General features: G+C 39.1%; 3 protein-coding genes across 3 annotated transcripts; 2 read left to right on the plus strand and 1 right to left on the minus strand.

The window, feature by feature from the left end:
- Positions 1-1,856: 1,856 nt before the first annotated feature.
- On the minus strand, positions 1,857-4,133 carry LOC108161614 (FUN14 domain-containing protein 2). Its single transcript, XM_017295913.2, has 3 exons — positions 3,981-4,133; positions 2,728-2,923; positions 1,857-2,138 (listed from the first exon to the last, which is right to left on the minus strand). The coding sequence occupies exons 1-3, from the start codon at positions 4,073-4,075 to the stop codon at positions 1,956-1,958; spliced, it is 474 nt and encodes a 157-aa protein (XP_017151402.1). The 5' UTR covers positions 4,076-4,133; the 3' UTR covers positions 1,857-1,955.
- Positions 4,134-4,912: 779 nt separating this feature from the next.
- Positions 4,913-7,109, plus strand: LOC108161612 (probable transcriptional regulatory protein MMOB1910). The gene is made up of 4 exons (XM_017295911.2): positions 4,913-5,389; positions 5,451-5,625; positions 6,612-6,707; positions 6,765-7,109. Exons 1-4 carry the CDS (start codon positions 4,959-4,961, stop codon positions 6,867-6,869), a joined length of 807 nt encoding a protein of 268 aa, XP_017151400.2. The 5' UTR covers positions 4,913-4,958; the 3' UTR covers positions 6,870-7,109.
- Positions 7,110-15,931: 8,822 nt separating this feature from the next.
- On the plus strand, positions 15,932-17,443 carry LOC108161609 (dolichyl-diphosphooligosaccharide--protein glycosyltransferase subunit 1). The gene is made up of 2 exons (XM_017295908.2): positions 15,932-16,541; positions 16,614-17,443. Exons 1-2 carry the CDS (start codon positions 15,977-15,979, stop codon positions 17,402-17,404), a joined length of 1,356 nt encoding a protein of 451 aa, XP_017151397.2. The 5' UTR covers positions 15,932-15,976; the 3' UTR covers positions 17,405-17,443.
- The last annotated feature ends 781 nt before the right edge of the window (positions 17,444-18,224 follow it).

Genomic DNA, 18,224 nt, shown 5'->3' on the forward strand with positions numbered 1-18,224 from the left:
TCAGCTTCACGCGATTACTCTTCCTGCATGTTCCAGGGCACGCCAAGCAGCCTCGTCATTCAGTTTATCCGGCTCGGGAGTCTATTGGAGCAACGCAACAGCAAGGCCTTTTAAGTACCAAAGCCGCGCGGTCAGCTTCCGTCCAATTATTGCTCGACGCTGACATTTCGAATTGTCATGAAAACGCCAGATGTTAATGTGCCAATCTGTTTAGGTCTTCCCACTTCCATTTGACGCTGCACTGAAGGAGTGATCGGAGTCAGATTTTCAGCCATAAGTGGCTGAGGGACAGTTGGCACTTGCAGGTTCCGCGGAGTTACTTGCAATTTCAAACCGCTAAATTGAGACTCTGGCTAAGATCAGATCATATTGTTTTTTAAACCTTAAAACCCTTGCGCGTCTGTCTCATAAAGAGGACACAACTGTAGTGCAGTAATATAAGAGTCATAGTGAAGACGAGTGCTGATCGCTGAGGTCTGCGCTGCACTGGGGCTGGGGCAAAGCTCGTCGCAGCAGACGAGTTTATGGAGAATTTGTTTGCCAGCTACTTTTGAGGGGCCTAAGCACATCCTCAAAACGTTGCAGAGGTGCAACCTGAACCTACCGACCACCGGTTGGAAGGTAGTCATAATTGAGGCGACACAGGGTCCGATGAACCGGTCCGATCAAAGTACACGACTGCGAGCTGAAGCCGGCTCAAAAAGGCTACTCGTTGGATATGGAGCTGATGCTCGATATCCATGCAATGTGTCGTGAGAAGATATCTGACGACTCAGACGTCGACACTACAGTGGTGGGGAACTCTGCTGATGTCCCTGAGGCTTGTACAGATCAACAACAAGGTCTGTGGATTAGCGACGAATTGATTGTAGATCAAAGCGAAGGTATTATCCTTAACTGCATTCTTGCAAGAAAGCACTTCAAAATCTTTCTGCTCCATAAATTTAGCAATGACGACAAAACGGCGGCAAGTCTAGAACTGCAAGGGACACATCTAAGAATGATGGCGTGCTACATGGCTCCAAATGAACGCGTTCGCAGACTAGTCAGCTACAGCTATAGGTCTATATTGGCCTATTAATACGCTGCTACGCCAACGCTCACCACACCCAATGTGAGAGCACTGACACAAATTTAAGGGGTGAGTCATTCTTCAGCTTTATCCTAAACTCTATTAATTTGTAATCGGGGCAAAGACCCCACTAGAGCTGCCATGCCCACTTGGTAATTGGGTTAGCCAAAAGTCCATACCTCCGGTTGACCACCGACTGATTTCTGGGATTAGACTGAATATCAACCTTCCACCACCTAGCAAACAGCTTTAATAACGGACAGCTGCAGTTCGTATGTCGTGATATCAGAAAACGGTGAGATATACGAACAAGTAATGTTTCATTTATTTATTAAATTGGTGAAAATCATATCATAATGCAAAAATAGTGATGGAGATATCAGACACACTTTCAGCGGATGTCTTGATCGCACTTGCACTAGTACAGTATATATTTTTGTGGGGAGCCTTTAGAAAAGTTATCGGCTTCTCTTTCTGCTATAGTGTACGCGAGGCGTAAGAGAAATTCAGCCTCAACAGAAGTCAAATAACCCCAAGCGCAGACTAAACATACACAAGCTTACTAACAACAAAGAAACTCTCTGCATCTGTGGGAGGATTTATTTAAACAAATCTTTAAAAATATTGAAAGGATTGCTGAAAAGAAAAGTAAACAGACACGGAAGCTAAGTCAGACACTGAGGGGGGAGAGGGCCACTCAAAGATGGCTCCTTGCCAATCCGTCAAGATCGCACCTAAATGTATCCCAACTAATGGTTATCGGCCGTTTCCATAACGATATGAATGCTACAAAAGCTTAACAAGCACTATTTTTTATTGTATTATATAAAACTCAAAATATAAAACTCGAATGAAGTTCATTTTTGTGGTATTTATAAATAAATTAACCGGTTGCTATGCCTAAGGCAACTCCACCAAAAAATGCTGCTGTAAATATGTGAAGTTCATTCACTTTTGGGCCATCTTCATCGCCAATAAGTTTTGTGTACCACTTTCTTACTTTTTTACTATTGCTTTTTAACAAGCCCTCTGCTTTTTCCATTTTATCATCGACATATCTTTCAGTCTGCAAATAAAAAATGTAATACAAATGTGTTATAAAAGATGTTTTATATAATGAGGAATGGTAGTGATGAATGATGTCATTATTATTGTTTTTTATTTGCTCACAGCTTCAAAATTGTGGATACCACAGATTTTTGCCATTTGTGAAAGAGCTAAAGGACGTGCCAAAAATAGGCATCAAACTTAATTCATTGGGATATCACAGGACTCTCCGCAAAATGCGGATTTTGTAGATGTTATTGATCTTCCAAAACCGAAGGACGGACGGACGGAATGTATTTTCGACAAGAAGCTTGCGCCGCAAGAAATGTCATATACTGAATGTGTTATTGCATCCTGAATGCATCCTGAGCCTTCCAACACTGTTGCCGTTGTTGCTTGTTATCGCTTTATCAAAAAATAATAAAGCTAACTCTGATGGTGAACGACTGCCTAGAAAAACGATTCCATATGTCTTGCCCTAATTCTAGATAGGAAAACGATTACAGAATGATCAATGATAAAACGGCTCGAGATACTTGACTTTAGGAAATAAAGATGAAATGTGTAATGTCCATATTCATGAATATACAAGTAATTTTTAAATTTACCTTATCGGCCCAGGTCATTTCACGCCCCTGAATTGAAGATTCCACTTTGTTTGCTATTGAAGAAACACCTTTTGTCAACCTTGGCCAGTTAACTTTGATAATTCCTTCTTGGTGAGCTATTTCCATAAGAATTATGCCACCGCCAATTGCAAATGCTGCAAATTTCCCAATTTTCATTGTTGCAAACCCAGTGGCCCTTAGAAGTTATAAAATTAATGTAGATTTTTATCATTTATTGTGTTAATCTAATCTAAATTAAAGAGAAAAAAAATAACTTCGTGCTTTACAAGATTTTCATCAGTGAATATTTCTTAAAGAAAAAATAAAATAATTATGCTCATTCAATTTTTTTTTAAAATACGAAAATATATATATATATATATATATATATATATATGTATATACATATATGCCGCTTCTAGCTAGCTTTATCGACTTGGCAGGTGGTGCTGATCAAGAATGTACTTGGACTAGGGGTTTTGCTCGTTTTGCTCCCTCCGCTCGACATGAGTAAAATTCGGCGACGAGGACACAAGAAATTTAGGTACATATAATAGAGGGAGCTTTGTAGGGGCGGAAACGCTTCTTTCTGGGTGTTCAAGCCATCTACTTAAAACAACGAATTTTCCATATATTCTATGAGTACCGGGTATAAAAAATGTGGTTGGGCTCGTCCGACAAAAAAATATTCCTCCACTTTCCCAACGGTAAATATTAGTGTTGTCTGAAAAAGTATCTCTTTTTTCCAGTCAATTAAATATAAGGATAGCAATGCTGGTTAGTCGCTAAATTAGAGAAACAAATTTGATTGTTGAAGGTAGAGCGGATAACACTAAAAATATGCAAACATGCATATATTTGGACCGCAACTTTACTATGTACATACATACATAACATACATATGTATGTATATAATATAATATATAATATTGAATTTATTCAGATTGTATCGAGCATACATACATATGTACATATGTAAGTTCATAAGAAAATGAAAAGTTTATATTGCATCATTAACCAGTTCGCGAATTTTTCAATTAGCAGAGCACCTTTTAGTCTGCAATTGTAACTTTTTATGTTGCCTAAATTCGACTTATGTACGCACTTAAGAATCGCTAGAGATGCCTGCTTAGAAAAGTCGAAGGAGTCGAAGTTTTAAGTGCAGTCAAAATAGGACTAAGACTGATCAAATAAGAATTAAGCTTATTGTAATTTAAAAAAAAAGCTCAAAGTATGTTATATGCACCACATACCATCCTGAGGTAACTCCAATTATCATCTGTGAGTAAGCAGACCGATGACTAATATTACTAAAAGTATTTTTTACAATTCTAGAATAGTCATCCATTTTGGATATTATGTATAATACTTTGGTTTTGTCGATATATTGAAAATATTAATTCAGATACAGTGTGACCAAACCAGAGTAAAAGATACTGAGGGTACTCCCGTATTTTCCTAATTTCGATTGTAAAATATATTGTGTTTTTGACTTAATAGTGGTATTCGACTAAATTTCATACCAAATGCTCAATTATTGTTGGTACCTCTCTCAACAGTGCTATCAGTCGAAGATTTCTGTCACTATTTGTGCCAAATCATTGTGTACCAACACGCAAAGCTGATTAGGCTTTTTACACCGTCGACCATCCACCATTATTTTCGGGGATGTTCCGTTTAGTTTTACCGTTCCAACTACCAAACTGAGCTGCTGCAATTTTTCAGTGATTCCAAAGAGTAACGTTATAAAGTGCTTATAGATAGAGTTTTATTATAACCAATTAAATCGCCAATTTATTCATTTAAACTAGTGATATATCACAATTCAGACAAAAACTATGCTATTGTTATTTTCATTAGTTTTTTTTTGGATAAATGGTAGATGGTGCCAGTGGGTATCGAGAATTCGCATCACTTCAAAAGCTCACTGTTCCCCGCGGAATTGCCGCAATTAACCATCTCACTCCCCAATGTGATTAAAAACGCTTCTGTAGGCTGTGTAACCCCCCTATGTACAAAAATCAAATTAAGACTTAAAACAAAAAAGTAAAGAAAAGAATGATCTCCATATCGGAGGAGATATCCTCCGGTATATTTATGGTATATTTTGAAAATGAGACTGAATGTTTCGGTATATTTCCGGCGGTCGGACAGTATATTTTATCGATAAATCCGCGGTCACACTGATTACTGATTACTTAAGAACTAATACATTTAGTAAACAAAAAAATATGCTGCGAATATTAAAGTTGCCGGTATCATTTGTTAGTAGAAACAATTGCATTGTAAATAGTGTGCGTTGCATGGCGGGCCATTCTAAATGGGCCAATATAAAGCATACAAAAGCAAAAAATGACGAATTTAAATCGGCGCTCTTTGCAAAGATTGCGAGGCAACTTCGACTTGCCATACAAGACGGAAATTCAGCAGACCCAGCTATAAATCCCAGTTTACAATCAGAAATAGAAAAAGCTCTTAAACAAAACATGCCCATGAGTACTATTCAAAAAACTTTAAATCAGTTTAAACGTGTTGCACAAAATGTAAAAAAACATAGGTTGGATATTCGATTTAAGAGGAACATATATATCATTTGTACTATTTGTACGGACAATTTTGCAGCAGTTAAGATGGATGCAACGGCAATGGTAAAAAAAAGCGGGTAATTTTTTATTGAATTCAGTTTTTTACAAAAATACTCACATGCCGTTTTTTATTTAAAGAGGAGAATACATAGATGTTGGGCACATGTTTCAGGATTGCTGCTTGATACAAAGCCAATATGATACATCAAAGCTCTTGGAAGGACAGAGCTTAGAAGACAGAGCAGTTGAAGATGCAATTGAGCTGGGAGCTGAAGATATTCAAATAGTTGACATAACCACAGGCTCTATCAATGTATGTTAAATATATTTTCTAAGTATTTTTTGAGAAACCATTTTATACCGCATCACACTCTAAGGCGTGTTTTGGAGAAAAATTGGTTACACAAAATTGGTACAGTCAGATCCAGTTTTTACTTTCGCAAAAAATTTCCGATTTACTTTTGAAAACGTAAAAATTTGTGCGTCCGATTTTTCCGTAACCAACATCAAATATTGCTCTGTAATAATTTGTTTAGGGCTATAACTTTTGGGTTTTGTGCTAATAGCAGACGCAGCTCTTTTTTCAGCTTTACAGATACATTATCTTCGGTGCGTAGTATTTTAAGCACCTAAAATGCAAATTTAGAATTTTTTTACCATACTAAAGTGTTTTTTTTTAATAAATTTTCCTCTCTGTTCTTTCCTCCATGCCATCTGCATAAAATGAAGCCTCCTTTATCCATGAACCCCATCTGGCTATGATCGGTTCTGGTGGTAACTCCTTATTTAGTCTTTGCTTGCATCGTTGTATTGTTTGAAAATTGGTTTGCATAAGCCTGAATACTGAAATTTCAACTTTTTGTCCCAAGTTGCACAAATTATTGTTTCCACCTATTTTGTTGATTTTGGGCATTTCATACACTACACTTAATTCAACTTAAAGTTATTTTCTGTGATTTTTTGCGACTTTAGAAAAGTACAACGAACGCGCAGATCAAAAGCGCAAAATAACGGCAAAGATCAAATAGACAAGAAATAAGGAAGAGAGAACGAATGAAAAAAATGAGAGCGGGTTCAGTTTGGATCTAACCGAAAATCAAAGGAAAACTTGTTCAATATAATGCTCCCTTAGCCACTTTATTATACAGGATATTCGTGGACTGATGTAGGCGTGATGTAATATAACAAACTGCCGTAACAATCCCAATTGATATGGGCTTCAAGGCTATACAATGATCTCATAAGTCTGAATGCTGGATATTTATATAGTAAATATTATTTTCATTTATTTACTTTCAGTTTTTTTGTGATCCAGTTAATGTATTTAGTTTAAGTAAAGCATTAGCCAATATTGGATATTCTATTGAGAATTGCGAACACCTATATGTATCAAACGTAAGATATGTAGGTACATATAAATTAATTAATATTCTAACAATTTTTTGTTTTCAGAATCTTGTTACACTATCGTTAAATGAAAAAAGAGCCTATGATGTATTTAAAGAAAAGTTACGGAATATTCCTGGGTTAGAAGATATTTATGACAATGTAGAATAGCACGTTAGAAATTCTGGTAAATGTTTGATTAACTGGCATATGCTTACAAAAACGCAAAAAACCGATGACGGACCGCGATTTATTAAGAATTTACGTGCAGAAACTGACAGTCGGACATGGTTATTTTTTAATGGATTTTCAAAGTTTAATTTTTGCCTGTAAAAAATGTAAGCATAATCACATATGCTTTTCAATGAAATGTCAAAATATAAACATAATCCTTTATGATTTTGAATAGAATGTCGGTATTAAACTTACTCCACCTTTTCGGCATTTAGCTCCTCTTCACCATCCTCCTCATAACACCATACAACACCTGCACAACACATATTTGGTAATTTTCTTTTATACCTATCGACTTAACATGCTTTAACAATGGACTGGAACTCCTTATTTCCTATTCCATATATTCCTTATCCTATCATTGTGATTGTTGGAAAATTTACACAAACTTACATTTCGAGCATGATTTATCTTTTAATATACCGTTTTGGTCAGGCAACAAACAACACAATTTTTCGTTTATTTAGTGAGCCGCGAAATATACATTTTACAATCCCATAGTTACAAAAAAATACTTTTCGACGACTTCAAGGTCAAATTTCATATAAAACGAGGGGGAACTTTGTGAGTCCATGTCACAGATTTTCGTCCTCTGTGGGGTCGGAAGGGGCGGATACAAAATTGGACTTGGATAATAAATTTGGTTGCTTTAGCTCTTATAGTTTCTGAGATCTATAGGCAGACAGACATGGCTTTATCGACTCGGCTTTTTTATTATTTAATATCTGATGCTGATCAAAAATATATCTACTCTATGAGGTCGTAAACGCTTCCTTCGGGTGTTACTGAAAATTGAATTCAATCTGCTTTCTCATCTGAGTTATTCCCATTGAATAACATTCATGGAATTGAATTTGTTGCAGTCAAAGTTCGTGTTGGCTCCGCATTTTTCTATTTAACCTGCTCTTACATTCCTCCCAGGTCTGATGCTGAGCTTTACTTACACCACCTCTCAGCAATTAATAATGTTGTTTCTGCATTAGGGTGCAATGATCGAATTATTGTCATGGGGGACTTTAACCTCCCATTTCTTTCTTGGCTGCCTTGTAATGACGCTAACCTGTTGTTTCCCAATTGCCATAATGACTTTATCAATGGGCTAACGGATATTTCCCTTGTCCAAATTAATGCCGTTAAAAACATTAGGGACCGACTTCTTGACCTCGTTTTTGTTAACGATGGTTCTCTTGCTACGGTATCTAGAGCAAGCCCAATATCTCTCCCTGAAGATCCTTACCATCCAACTTTGTTGATATCACTGGAGTGTACACAATCTGGTGGTGCTGACAGTTCCATGGCTCCTTGTCACATAAAGTGTTTTCGCAAAACAAACTTTATCGATTTAGATCTACATCTCTTGCGTGTTGATTGGTCGTTTCTTTATTCATTACCGAACATAGATGCAACTGTTAACTCGTTTTATAGTTCTATTTACTCCGCCCTTAATACGTTTGTTCCAGATATCACTGTACCTGTATCGTCCAAGCCTCCCTGGTTCTCCAAGTATTTGTCATACTTAAAAAATAATAAATCCCGGCTCTATAAAAAGTACCAGAAGTCGGGCTCCACGTTGGCCTTAGCTCTATACTCCTCCGCTCGCTCTCTGTTCCTTGCCGTCAATAGTCAGTGTTATAATCATTACCTTTCACAATGTAGTAGTTTACTTTCGTAGTGATCTAAGCGCAAGTCAAACGTTTTTCCTCCGTCCCTTTATTACCAGAACAAAACAGAAGCTTCTGCTGTTGGTATTGCAAATTTATTCGCTAACTTTTTCCAAACAACTTACTCGTCTCATATTTACAACGCATCCACTCCGTATCCGTACCAGCTACCTCAAGCTAACAGCATTTTTCTGCCCTTTTTCGAGGAAAGCGTTGTTCTGGAAGGTTTGTCATCTATGGACATATCGTTTTCTGCGGGTCCAGATAAGGTACCAAGTTGCATCTTAAAACACTGTGCCCAGTCCCTTTGCAAACCCTTGACCTTTCTCTTCAACCTCTCCTTGGAACAGTCTTGTCTCCCAGTAATTTGGAATGAGTCCTACATCATTCCGCTTCACAAAAAAGGTTCAAGATCAAACATTGAAAACTATCGTGGTATCGCAAAGCTTTCCGCCATCCCGAAGCTTCTTGAGTTCCTGGTCACCCGGCAACTGCAACATCTTTGTTGCAGCTTGATATCTCCGTCGCAACACGGTTTTTTCAGACATCGTTCAACATCGACTAACCTTCTTGAGTTTTCTAACCTAATCCACCGTGGTTTTCAAATTGGTTTGCAGACGGATGTAGTTTTTACGGACTTCAGCAAGGCATTCGATTCTGTGAACCATGCTCTGCTTATGTGTGGACGTTGACATGCAATGACTGCATCTTTCAAGAGGCGATGCAGTTACAGCACCGTCAAGTGGCCCGTGTGACACCAGCAGAAGGCTGTTACGCGCGGATCCCAGGCAAAACGCAGCCCTCCTCCCGCCCAACCGACCGAGGGGCGCTGCCGCATGACGCGCGGTGCGTAGCCGAACCAAACGCGAACATGCAAGAAAGATAGCTATTAGACTAACATTCGAGGAAAATTAGTACTAAACTTACTAAGAAACTAAGCATGCAATCAAAGTACAAATACCACTACAGTTACTAATTAATAGAAAGGTGTGTAAGGATTAATAATTTAATAAGAGGAAGAGAATTTGTGGTGGATATAATATGGTAGAGGGAATTATAATCCGAGCATAAGACCCTAAACGGTTCATGCAAGGAATAATTCGATCTACAAAGTGGAAGGAACAACGGTATAAAATTTCTAGTCAGTCTAATAGGAATCGTGAAGTTTATGCGGCTCAACAGATCAGGGCTGTCTATGTCACCCCTGATCAAGTTGTGCATAAATATCACACCAAGCATTTTTCTACGGTTAACTAAGGATGGGAGGTTTACTAATAGTAGTCTACTAGAGTAAGATGGGAGTCTTACACCCGCATCCCAGTTAAGGCCCCGCAGAGCAAAGAGTAAAAAGTTTTTCTGTACTGATTCTATACGGTCCTGGTGTACTTTGTACTGAGGGCACCATACACAGGAGCCGTATTCTAAGATCGGACGAACAAGCGAGGTATAGAGAGTCTTTGTTATATAGGGGTCGTCAAATTCCTTTGACCACCTCTTTATAAACCCAAGCACGCTCATGGCCTTATTTACCATGGTAGAAATGTGTTCGGAAAACTTTAACTTGGGGTCTAACATAACACCCAGATCATCCACCAGGGTAATTCTCTCAAGAGAACCACCAAATAGGGTGTAAGGAGCCAACAAAGGGCTAGAACGATGAAATGTCATAACTTTGCATTTCGAGGCATTAAGGTGTAACAAGTTTGCACAACACCATGACTGAAAGTTATTGAGATCGGATTGCAAGCGAGAATGAAATGAAATGTCCTTGTACTGGACACAGAGTTTAACATCATCCGCATACATAAGTACTCGAGAGTATGTTAATACTGAAGGTAAGTCATTAATAAAGAGTGTGAAGAGTAAGGGGCCTAGATGGCTGCCTTGTGGTACTCCCGAAGAAACCTTTACTGGGAAAGAGAGGGAGTTTTTGAAGAGGACTCTTTGAGACCTAGAACAAAGATAGCTAGAAATCCATCTCAGGAGGTTGGGCGGAAACCCTAAAAGGTCAAGTTTATGCGCTAAAAGGGAATGGTTTACAGAGTCGAATGCTTTACTAAAGTCGGTGTAAATAACATCCGTCTGTAAGTTACCTTGAAAGCCTTTAATAATGAAAGAGGTAAACTCTAACAAGTTCGTGGTGGTTGATCGCCGCCTTATAAATCCATGCTGAGTTGGAGATATAAGTGACTTGCAGAGATGTTGCAAGTGCGGAGTTAAAACCCTCTCAAACATTTTAGGAATAGCGGATAACTTTGCTATACCTCTATAATTTTTTGCATCAGACTTGCTACCTTTTTTATGGAGAGGAATTATAAACGATTCCTTCCAGATCGGGGGGAAGCAAGAAGAATCAATGGATAGGGTGAATAGTTTAAGCAAAGGTCCACACAGAGCCTCGGCGCAGTACCTGAGTACACAACCTGGAACCCCGTCTGGAACCGGTGAAAACACCGGCTTAACTAGTCGAAGATCATGAAGTAGGGAACATTCATTTAACAAGGGACTGAAAATGCCGTTCGACCTCGGTAAACCGTATGGGTACGGATGACCAGAGTAGCTTTCCTCAGAATAGGTGGTTTGGAAGAATTGGGCAAAAAGATCGGCAATTGCCTGATCATTATTTGCCGACGTATTACAAAATGATAGCGAGGATGGGTGTGCGGACGTTCTACGCTTACTGTTTACGAAGCTGTAAAACTGTTTAGGGTCCTGAGAAAAACGTATCCTGCATCGAGATAGGTAGTTCTTATAGCATTGAGCATTAAGAACTAAAAAGTTTGACCGAGCTAATACATAGCGAGAGTGAGAAGTAGGAGAACCCACTTCTTGAAATTTTTTATAAAGTCTTGATTTTAAGTTTTTCAGACTGGATAACTCTTTGGTAAACCAAGGGGGCTTTCCAGATCTAGTCGGACAAGAAAGCGGGACACAAGAATCGAAAAATGTGCCAAGAGCATTGTAAAAAATGTTTGTGCCTTTTATGATATCAGTGCACAAGTACAAAGCGGACCAATCAAAATCCCTAATGAGGTTATTAAGCTTCGCAAACTCGGCTTTACGAAAGCAGCGGACACGTTCGGGCAGCCTACTCGACCGATCCAATACAGTTGGTCCTATATCTAGCGACACCTCGAAAGTAGGGTGGTAGGCGTCTTCAGGTATAGTGAGCGGAAGGGCTCGGGTTAACAACACTATGGTCGGATCCAATACAAAGCACAGATCAAGCAATCGACCCAAGGAATTTTTCACATGGTTGTCTTGAGACAGGGATAGGTCAAGCAAGCCGTCAACAAAGTCATGTCGTGACATGGGCACTAGGATACTAGACTCGTTTACCGAAGACCAAACAGTTCCTGGCAAGTTGAAGTCACCAAGGACTATCATACGATCTTTATCAGATAGCGAGGAAGAAACAGCGGTTAAAGCGGACAAGTGCTGCTCATAAATTGAAATATCCGAAGAAGGTGGGATATACGAGCAAGTAATGAATATAGCGAAAGCGGGAAGAATCAGTTTTACACACAGGAATTCCAGTTCCTGTTGAACTTGGACTGTGAAGTGTTCCGACGCGAAGTAAGAGTCCACTGCAATTAGAACCCCCCCTGCCCGTCGAGACGAACGGTCCTTTCTAAAAGTTGTGTACCGACCTGCCAAAACCTCGGAACTAAGAATGTCCGGCTTTAACCAGGTTTCAGTAAACACAATAACGTGGGAAGCAAATGCAACACTATCCCGGAAAAGAATGCTGAGCTTACTACGCAAGCCTCTTACATTCTGATAGGTTACTAAAAGAGAAGTTAGTTTTTTGGAAAGGTGGAAGCAAGACGGGAAGTTGAGGAAGAGGAAGTTGAGGTTGAGGTTGAGGGTGGCACACTGGAAAGGTTTGGAAGGGATATGGGGGGCCTATTCTTCTTCTTAGCCTTAAACTCCTTCACCACCAAATGCTCCGGCCAAAATTTGGCGGAGCAAATGGTGTCAAATTGAGTTGGGGAGATGCTTATCTTAAACGAGGCTATCTCCCTGGCATAAGAGAAGTTAAATTTCTCCACCTTTAAACCCACGGCTTTTATTTTGCTTTGAATAAAAGCAATTACATCATTAGATGTGAGGTCAGGGGCCAGCCGTGAAACAAAAACTTGTCGTTTTGGTGGGACTCCCACCAGTGGTTTAGTCACCACAGGCCTAGTACCTGTGGTGGCAATATCCGGAGGTCCGGAACGTCTATTTACTGGTATTCAAAAGCTCTCTTTATTAGGGTTCCCAACGAATCTTCTAGATTGGATTTTGTCCTATCTCTCTAACCGTACTCAACGTGTTTTGTTTTCTAACGTGTTGTCAAATACTGTTAATGTTACTTCAGGTGTGCCAGGGGAAGTCATCTGGGCCCGCTTCTGTTTATTTTATTTGTGAATGACCTTCCTCAAGTTATAACATACTCTGCTACACTAATGTATGCTGTCTTTCTTACTCTGATTGGTATTTGCACACACGCCTTCAACTTGATCTAAGTGAACTACTATTGTGGTGTTCAACTAATCTTCTTTTTCTGAACCTTTCCAAATGCAAACTTATGACATTTTACCGTCGCGCTCCTCATTTTGTCTCATATGTTCTAGGTAATCATGTCCTTGAGCGAATTTCGAGTTCAAATGACCTCGGAGTCCTTTTTGATCGTAAGATGTGTTTCAACACCCATATAGCTGCAACTGTAAATAAAGCTAAGGGTGTTTTAGCGTTCATCAAGCGTTGGTCCAAGGAGTTTGACGACCCGTACGTTACGAAACAACTGTACATCTCGTTAGTACGTCCTATATTGGAGTATTGTTCTTGTGTCTGGAGCCCGCAGTATAAAGAGCAGCAGGCTGTTATTGAATCTGTGCAAAAGCAATTTTTAATTTTTGCCCTTCGGAACTTTAACTGGGACTCGGGTAGAATCTTGCCACCCTACCGGTCTAGGCTAAATCTTATTGACCTGCCATCGTTGCACCATCGCAGAATATGCAATGGTGTAATGTTCGTGCACAAGCTCCTTCTTGGGACTGTTGACTCACAAACTCTCTTGGGTCAGATTGACTTGGCCGTTCCATCTAGACCTACCCGTACTTTTAGGCCTATCCGTCTACCCATATGTAGGTCTAATTATGCTGATCATGAACCTTTTAGGGTTTTATGCCATAATTATAACTCCCTCTGTCAAACCCTATACCCTGAACTGTCTCTTAAACTAATTGCATGCAATATTTATAATCATTTAAATTTAGCTAACTTTTAACTTATCTTTTTCCGCCTTAAGTAACTAAGCACCATTATTAACAGATAATTTGTTAATTTAATAAATAAATAATAAAAAATAATAAATAATAATTGAAAAATAACCATGTCACCGAAAAAAATTGGCGGTCCATCGAAGTAATTTTTTTTCGCGATTTTAGGAGCTTAATTCGGCTCAACAATGATTGTATATATTATGAGTAAAAACGAGCGGATGGCACTGTTGTTTCCAAAAGCGTTTTTGTGGATACATGAGTTCTGGTCTGGGGTGTGAACTTTATTGGCGTTGGCTAACTGCCGAAATATTTTTAAAAGAAGGTACGCACGTCTCGGCTTCGGTAGCATATAATTCCAATGTTTTTTATTAACAGTGTACAAGCGCATAATATGTCTAGTTAACATGATAAGAGGTGGTGGTTTACATGATGAGAGAACAAAAGTATAAAAGAGTAGATAGATGATGACCGTATGACATTAGTAAGGGCAAGTTGACCGATCATCCCGGCTCTCTTGAAAGGATCTGCTTTCAAAGCGGTAAAATGTAGTAGGACCAATCGCCAATTTATGGACTGGCCGCCTCCAATAACCATTGGAGGTTTAACCATCCCTTCCAGGTACGACGGATTCAATACGTGCTATATGACGACAATGCCGCGTGTTGCGGGATTACTGTTGTTATCGTGGATGATGACCATGGTGCCCACGGCGACATTTTCTAATGACGCTATGCACTTGATTCGTGCGCGGAGCTCGTTGGTATACTCCGCTGATCGGCGTAGCCAAAATTGTTGTTTGATGGCCGTAACAACATCGAAAAGTTCCAGATTGGTGAGATTGAGTGTATGGTTTGTCTGCTCCAACAAGTTAATGGCACCTAGATCACTTGGATTAGTGGGCTAAATTCGCCCTGACTTGCTTCGAATTTCAAGTTCCTCGAACGTGAGCCTTGTATTGATGAAGGACCTGTGGAAGAGACCCTTTGAGGTCTTTACAGACGCTTCCCAGAGCCCGCCAAAGTGTGAAGCCCTGCGTGGCTGCAGCAAAGTTTGTGGCATTTTCACAGTAGATGTCCGTGGGTAATACGCGTCGAGCAACCATCTGCTTGAGTGCAGCCAAGAACGCCTTGGATAGTTCTGATACCACCTCAGTGGGAGCTGATGTTAGTCAGCTTCGGGAGTAGATAGTCGAAGCTTGTGACGGCGCTGTAAGTGCTTTTCCGCTTCTCAGTGTTGAACACCTCTGTATCTAAGTCGATGAACTGAGGTAATTTAGGCCAATCTGCGACTGGCTGCTTCAGGAAAGGTTGACCAGTGAACCACATTGTCTCAAGTTTGTGCGTTGTGGCTCCTCGTAAGACGATGTCGGCAGGATTCTAATCGGTAGCACAAATCTCTAAACGCCTGTTAACGTTAAGTCCCGAATTTCGGAAAATCGATTCCCAACGAACGCAGATAAAGTCACCGAGTGTTAGGAGGCTGAAAGCAATGAGGCCACCAGTACTTTCCGTCCTAAGGTAGATGCAGCAGCTCTACGATCGAATAGCGGCGTCACAAAATACCTGCGGTTGGATAGCTTGGCAGTTGACTTGGAGCAAAGACTATACAATACCAAGATGTCGCATGAGGAACAAATGCTTTTTCAATTTTCGTTTGATGCTTCACGGTACGGGCGCGCGGGGCTAGTACTTCAATTCTCTTTTACGCTACCTTCGCCTCCGAAGTGCTACTCGGCTTCGTCAATGCCTCGGTCAGCACGAGCTCGAGCCAACCCAGAAATATGCTTGTAGTTGTGCAGCCCCAATTTTTAATTCAGTTAAGAGAGTAACGCTTGTTGCACATATATATTTTGTTTTATAATAGCAAGCAAATATCCAATTTAAAAAATTAAAGGCGTTGAATTTAATAATTCCGACCAATAGCTATTGTGAATCGGTGTTTCATATCTGTCGAAAAATTCCACCGTTCCCCCGGGATGTGCTCAGTGTGCAGAGCATATAAAAGGGCACTATCGAGCTTTCGTAAGAAACATCGATAGTCGAATCCGTGATGACTCCATCGATAGTGTCTTTATGTTTTTGCACCATTTGATTTACGTGTCATTGAGATAACCATGTTTAAAATATTGTATATATATCTTTTTATTTTACAATGTTTTCTGTGTGCTTCAAAAACGAATGCAGAAATAATAAACACGAATGTAGAAAGATTGTTGGACTTATCGTCACAACTTGTGAAGACTACAATCAAAATTACGGCTGAGGAAACAACCGGCAAACACATAACCGAATACGTGTTTCTCGTGGCTGATCCCAATCTTGCATTTATTTCATTAAAAGACGACACGGAGAAAAATATCGTGCTACGAAAAAATAAGGAAGATTTAAATGGGGATCAAACTTTCACGTTTACTTTTAAAAAAGAATCCCCAACGCAAACTTTTGTAATCGAGACAGTCTCCTCTAAAATCATACGTCCTCATCCTGTGGAAATTGAACAAAATGATAAGCAATTGGTTAAATATAATGGAAGTTTATATTTTTATTCAAAATACAAGACTCGCACGCAGAAAACCAATGTAAAACTCAGTTCTTCGAATATACTATTCCACACCCAACAAAAGCCGTTTTCAGTAGGAGCAAACAGAATTATTTTAGGGCCTTACGAAGACATTGAAGGTAAATTAACATATATTTGTATTGTAATATACATATACCTAATTATATTTATTTTTTCACTATTTTTATTAGCCTTATCTCAGCAAGAGTTGGTTGTTCATTATGAAAATCAAACGCCATTTTTAACAGTCAACACATTGGAAAGAACTATTGAATTGTCTCATTGGGGTAATATCGCAGTCAAGGAAGAAATTCAATTGACTCACGCTGGAGCTAAATTAAAAGGATCATTTTCCCGATACGATTTTCAAAAGGAGGGACGCTCCGATCACTCTGCTGTAAAATCATATAAAACGTATTTACCAGCCTCTGCATCTGGAGTCTATTACCGAGATACAAATGGCAATATTTCGACATCAAATATGAACTTAGTTCGCGATTTTATAGAACTTGAGCTAAGGCCACGGTTTCCTCTTTTTGGTGGATGGAAAACAAAATATACTCTTGGATATAATGTTCCCTCATACGAATATATGTACAACGATGGCAACAAATACCAGTTAAAGATGCACTTAATAGACCATATTTATGATAATATGGTAATCGATGAAGCTGTTATAAAGATTATTCTTCCAGAGGGATCCACACAAATCAAATTCTCGACACCATACCAAATAAGTCGCCGACCAAATGAGCTAGTGCACACCTATTTAGATACGATTGGACGCCCAGTTGTTACATTCTCCAAGTCTAATTTGGTGGAAAGTCACATTGCTGATTTTACTCTTAATTATAGCTTCGAAAAGGTGTCTTTGCTTCAAGAACCCTTACTGGTTAGTGCTTTTATTTATGTCATATTTTTATTTACAATTGTTTTCTTACGGCTGGACTTTTCAATTACTTCACATTCACATAAAGAATAATTAAATCGTATTATATGCATTAAACATTTTGAAAATAAATAAATTTGATAAAACAATTTTATTTTTACATGTTGCTATTTCGTCGCACAGTGTCTCGTTTCCCGAAAGATAGTACAATTCTGATTTTGATTTGTTATTCGAAACCGAAAATTGTATACCAAAGAAATTTTTATACCCGGTATTTGAAGAGTTTAGGGATATAATAGTTTATAATATAATCGTGGCCGTAGCTGCGGCTCACAACGTTCCCGCTCGTTATACACTCAAAAAGGGTATAGGGGTATAACGCTCAGAAGGAAGCGTTTCACAGACCATGACGTATATATATTCTTAATCAGCAGCAATAGCCGAGTTGATAGAGCCCTGTCTGTCCGTCTTGTTTCACTTTCGAAGTATGCAGACTTCTCTGATATCACACAGAATCCAGTTTGTTCAAATATTTTGCCACGCTCTCTTCCGCACCCATAAAGGAGAAAAATCTGTGGCATCCACAATTTTGAAAATACGAGAAAACCATAGAGAAAGTCCAAATCTTCTAGAATGCAGAATCTTAATCAGATCGGATCATTATAACAGCCATTATTCAGTGGCTACGTAGCGTGGCCACGCTGCTTACTAATTTTTTGTCTCTCTTTGCTAATTGACAGTTTAAATTGGCACAACTTTCTTAATTGTGTACCAACAATAATATTCTACTAGGAAGAACACACATTTCACGACAATGGCCAGGAAAAGTCCCAGGGTCGTTAGAAATGCTTACCAATATTGAATAATTTTGAATAAAACCTATGATATGTGAGTGTACTTATTCGATCAGGTA

The sequence above is a fragment of the Drosophila miranda genome, chromosome 4 (genome assembly GCF_003369915.1).
Source record: "Drosophila miranda strain MSH22 chromosome 4, D.miranda_PacBio2.1, whole genome shotgun sequence".
Lineage (NCBI taxonomy): Eukaryota > Metazoa > Arthropoda > Insecta > Diptera > Drosophilidae > Drosophila > Drosophila miranda.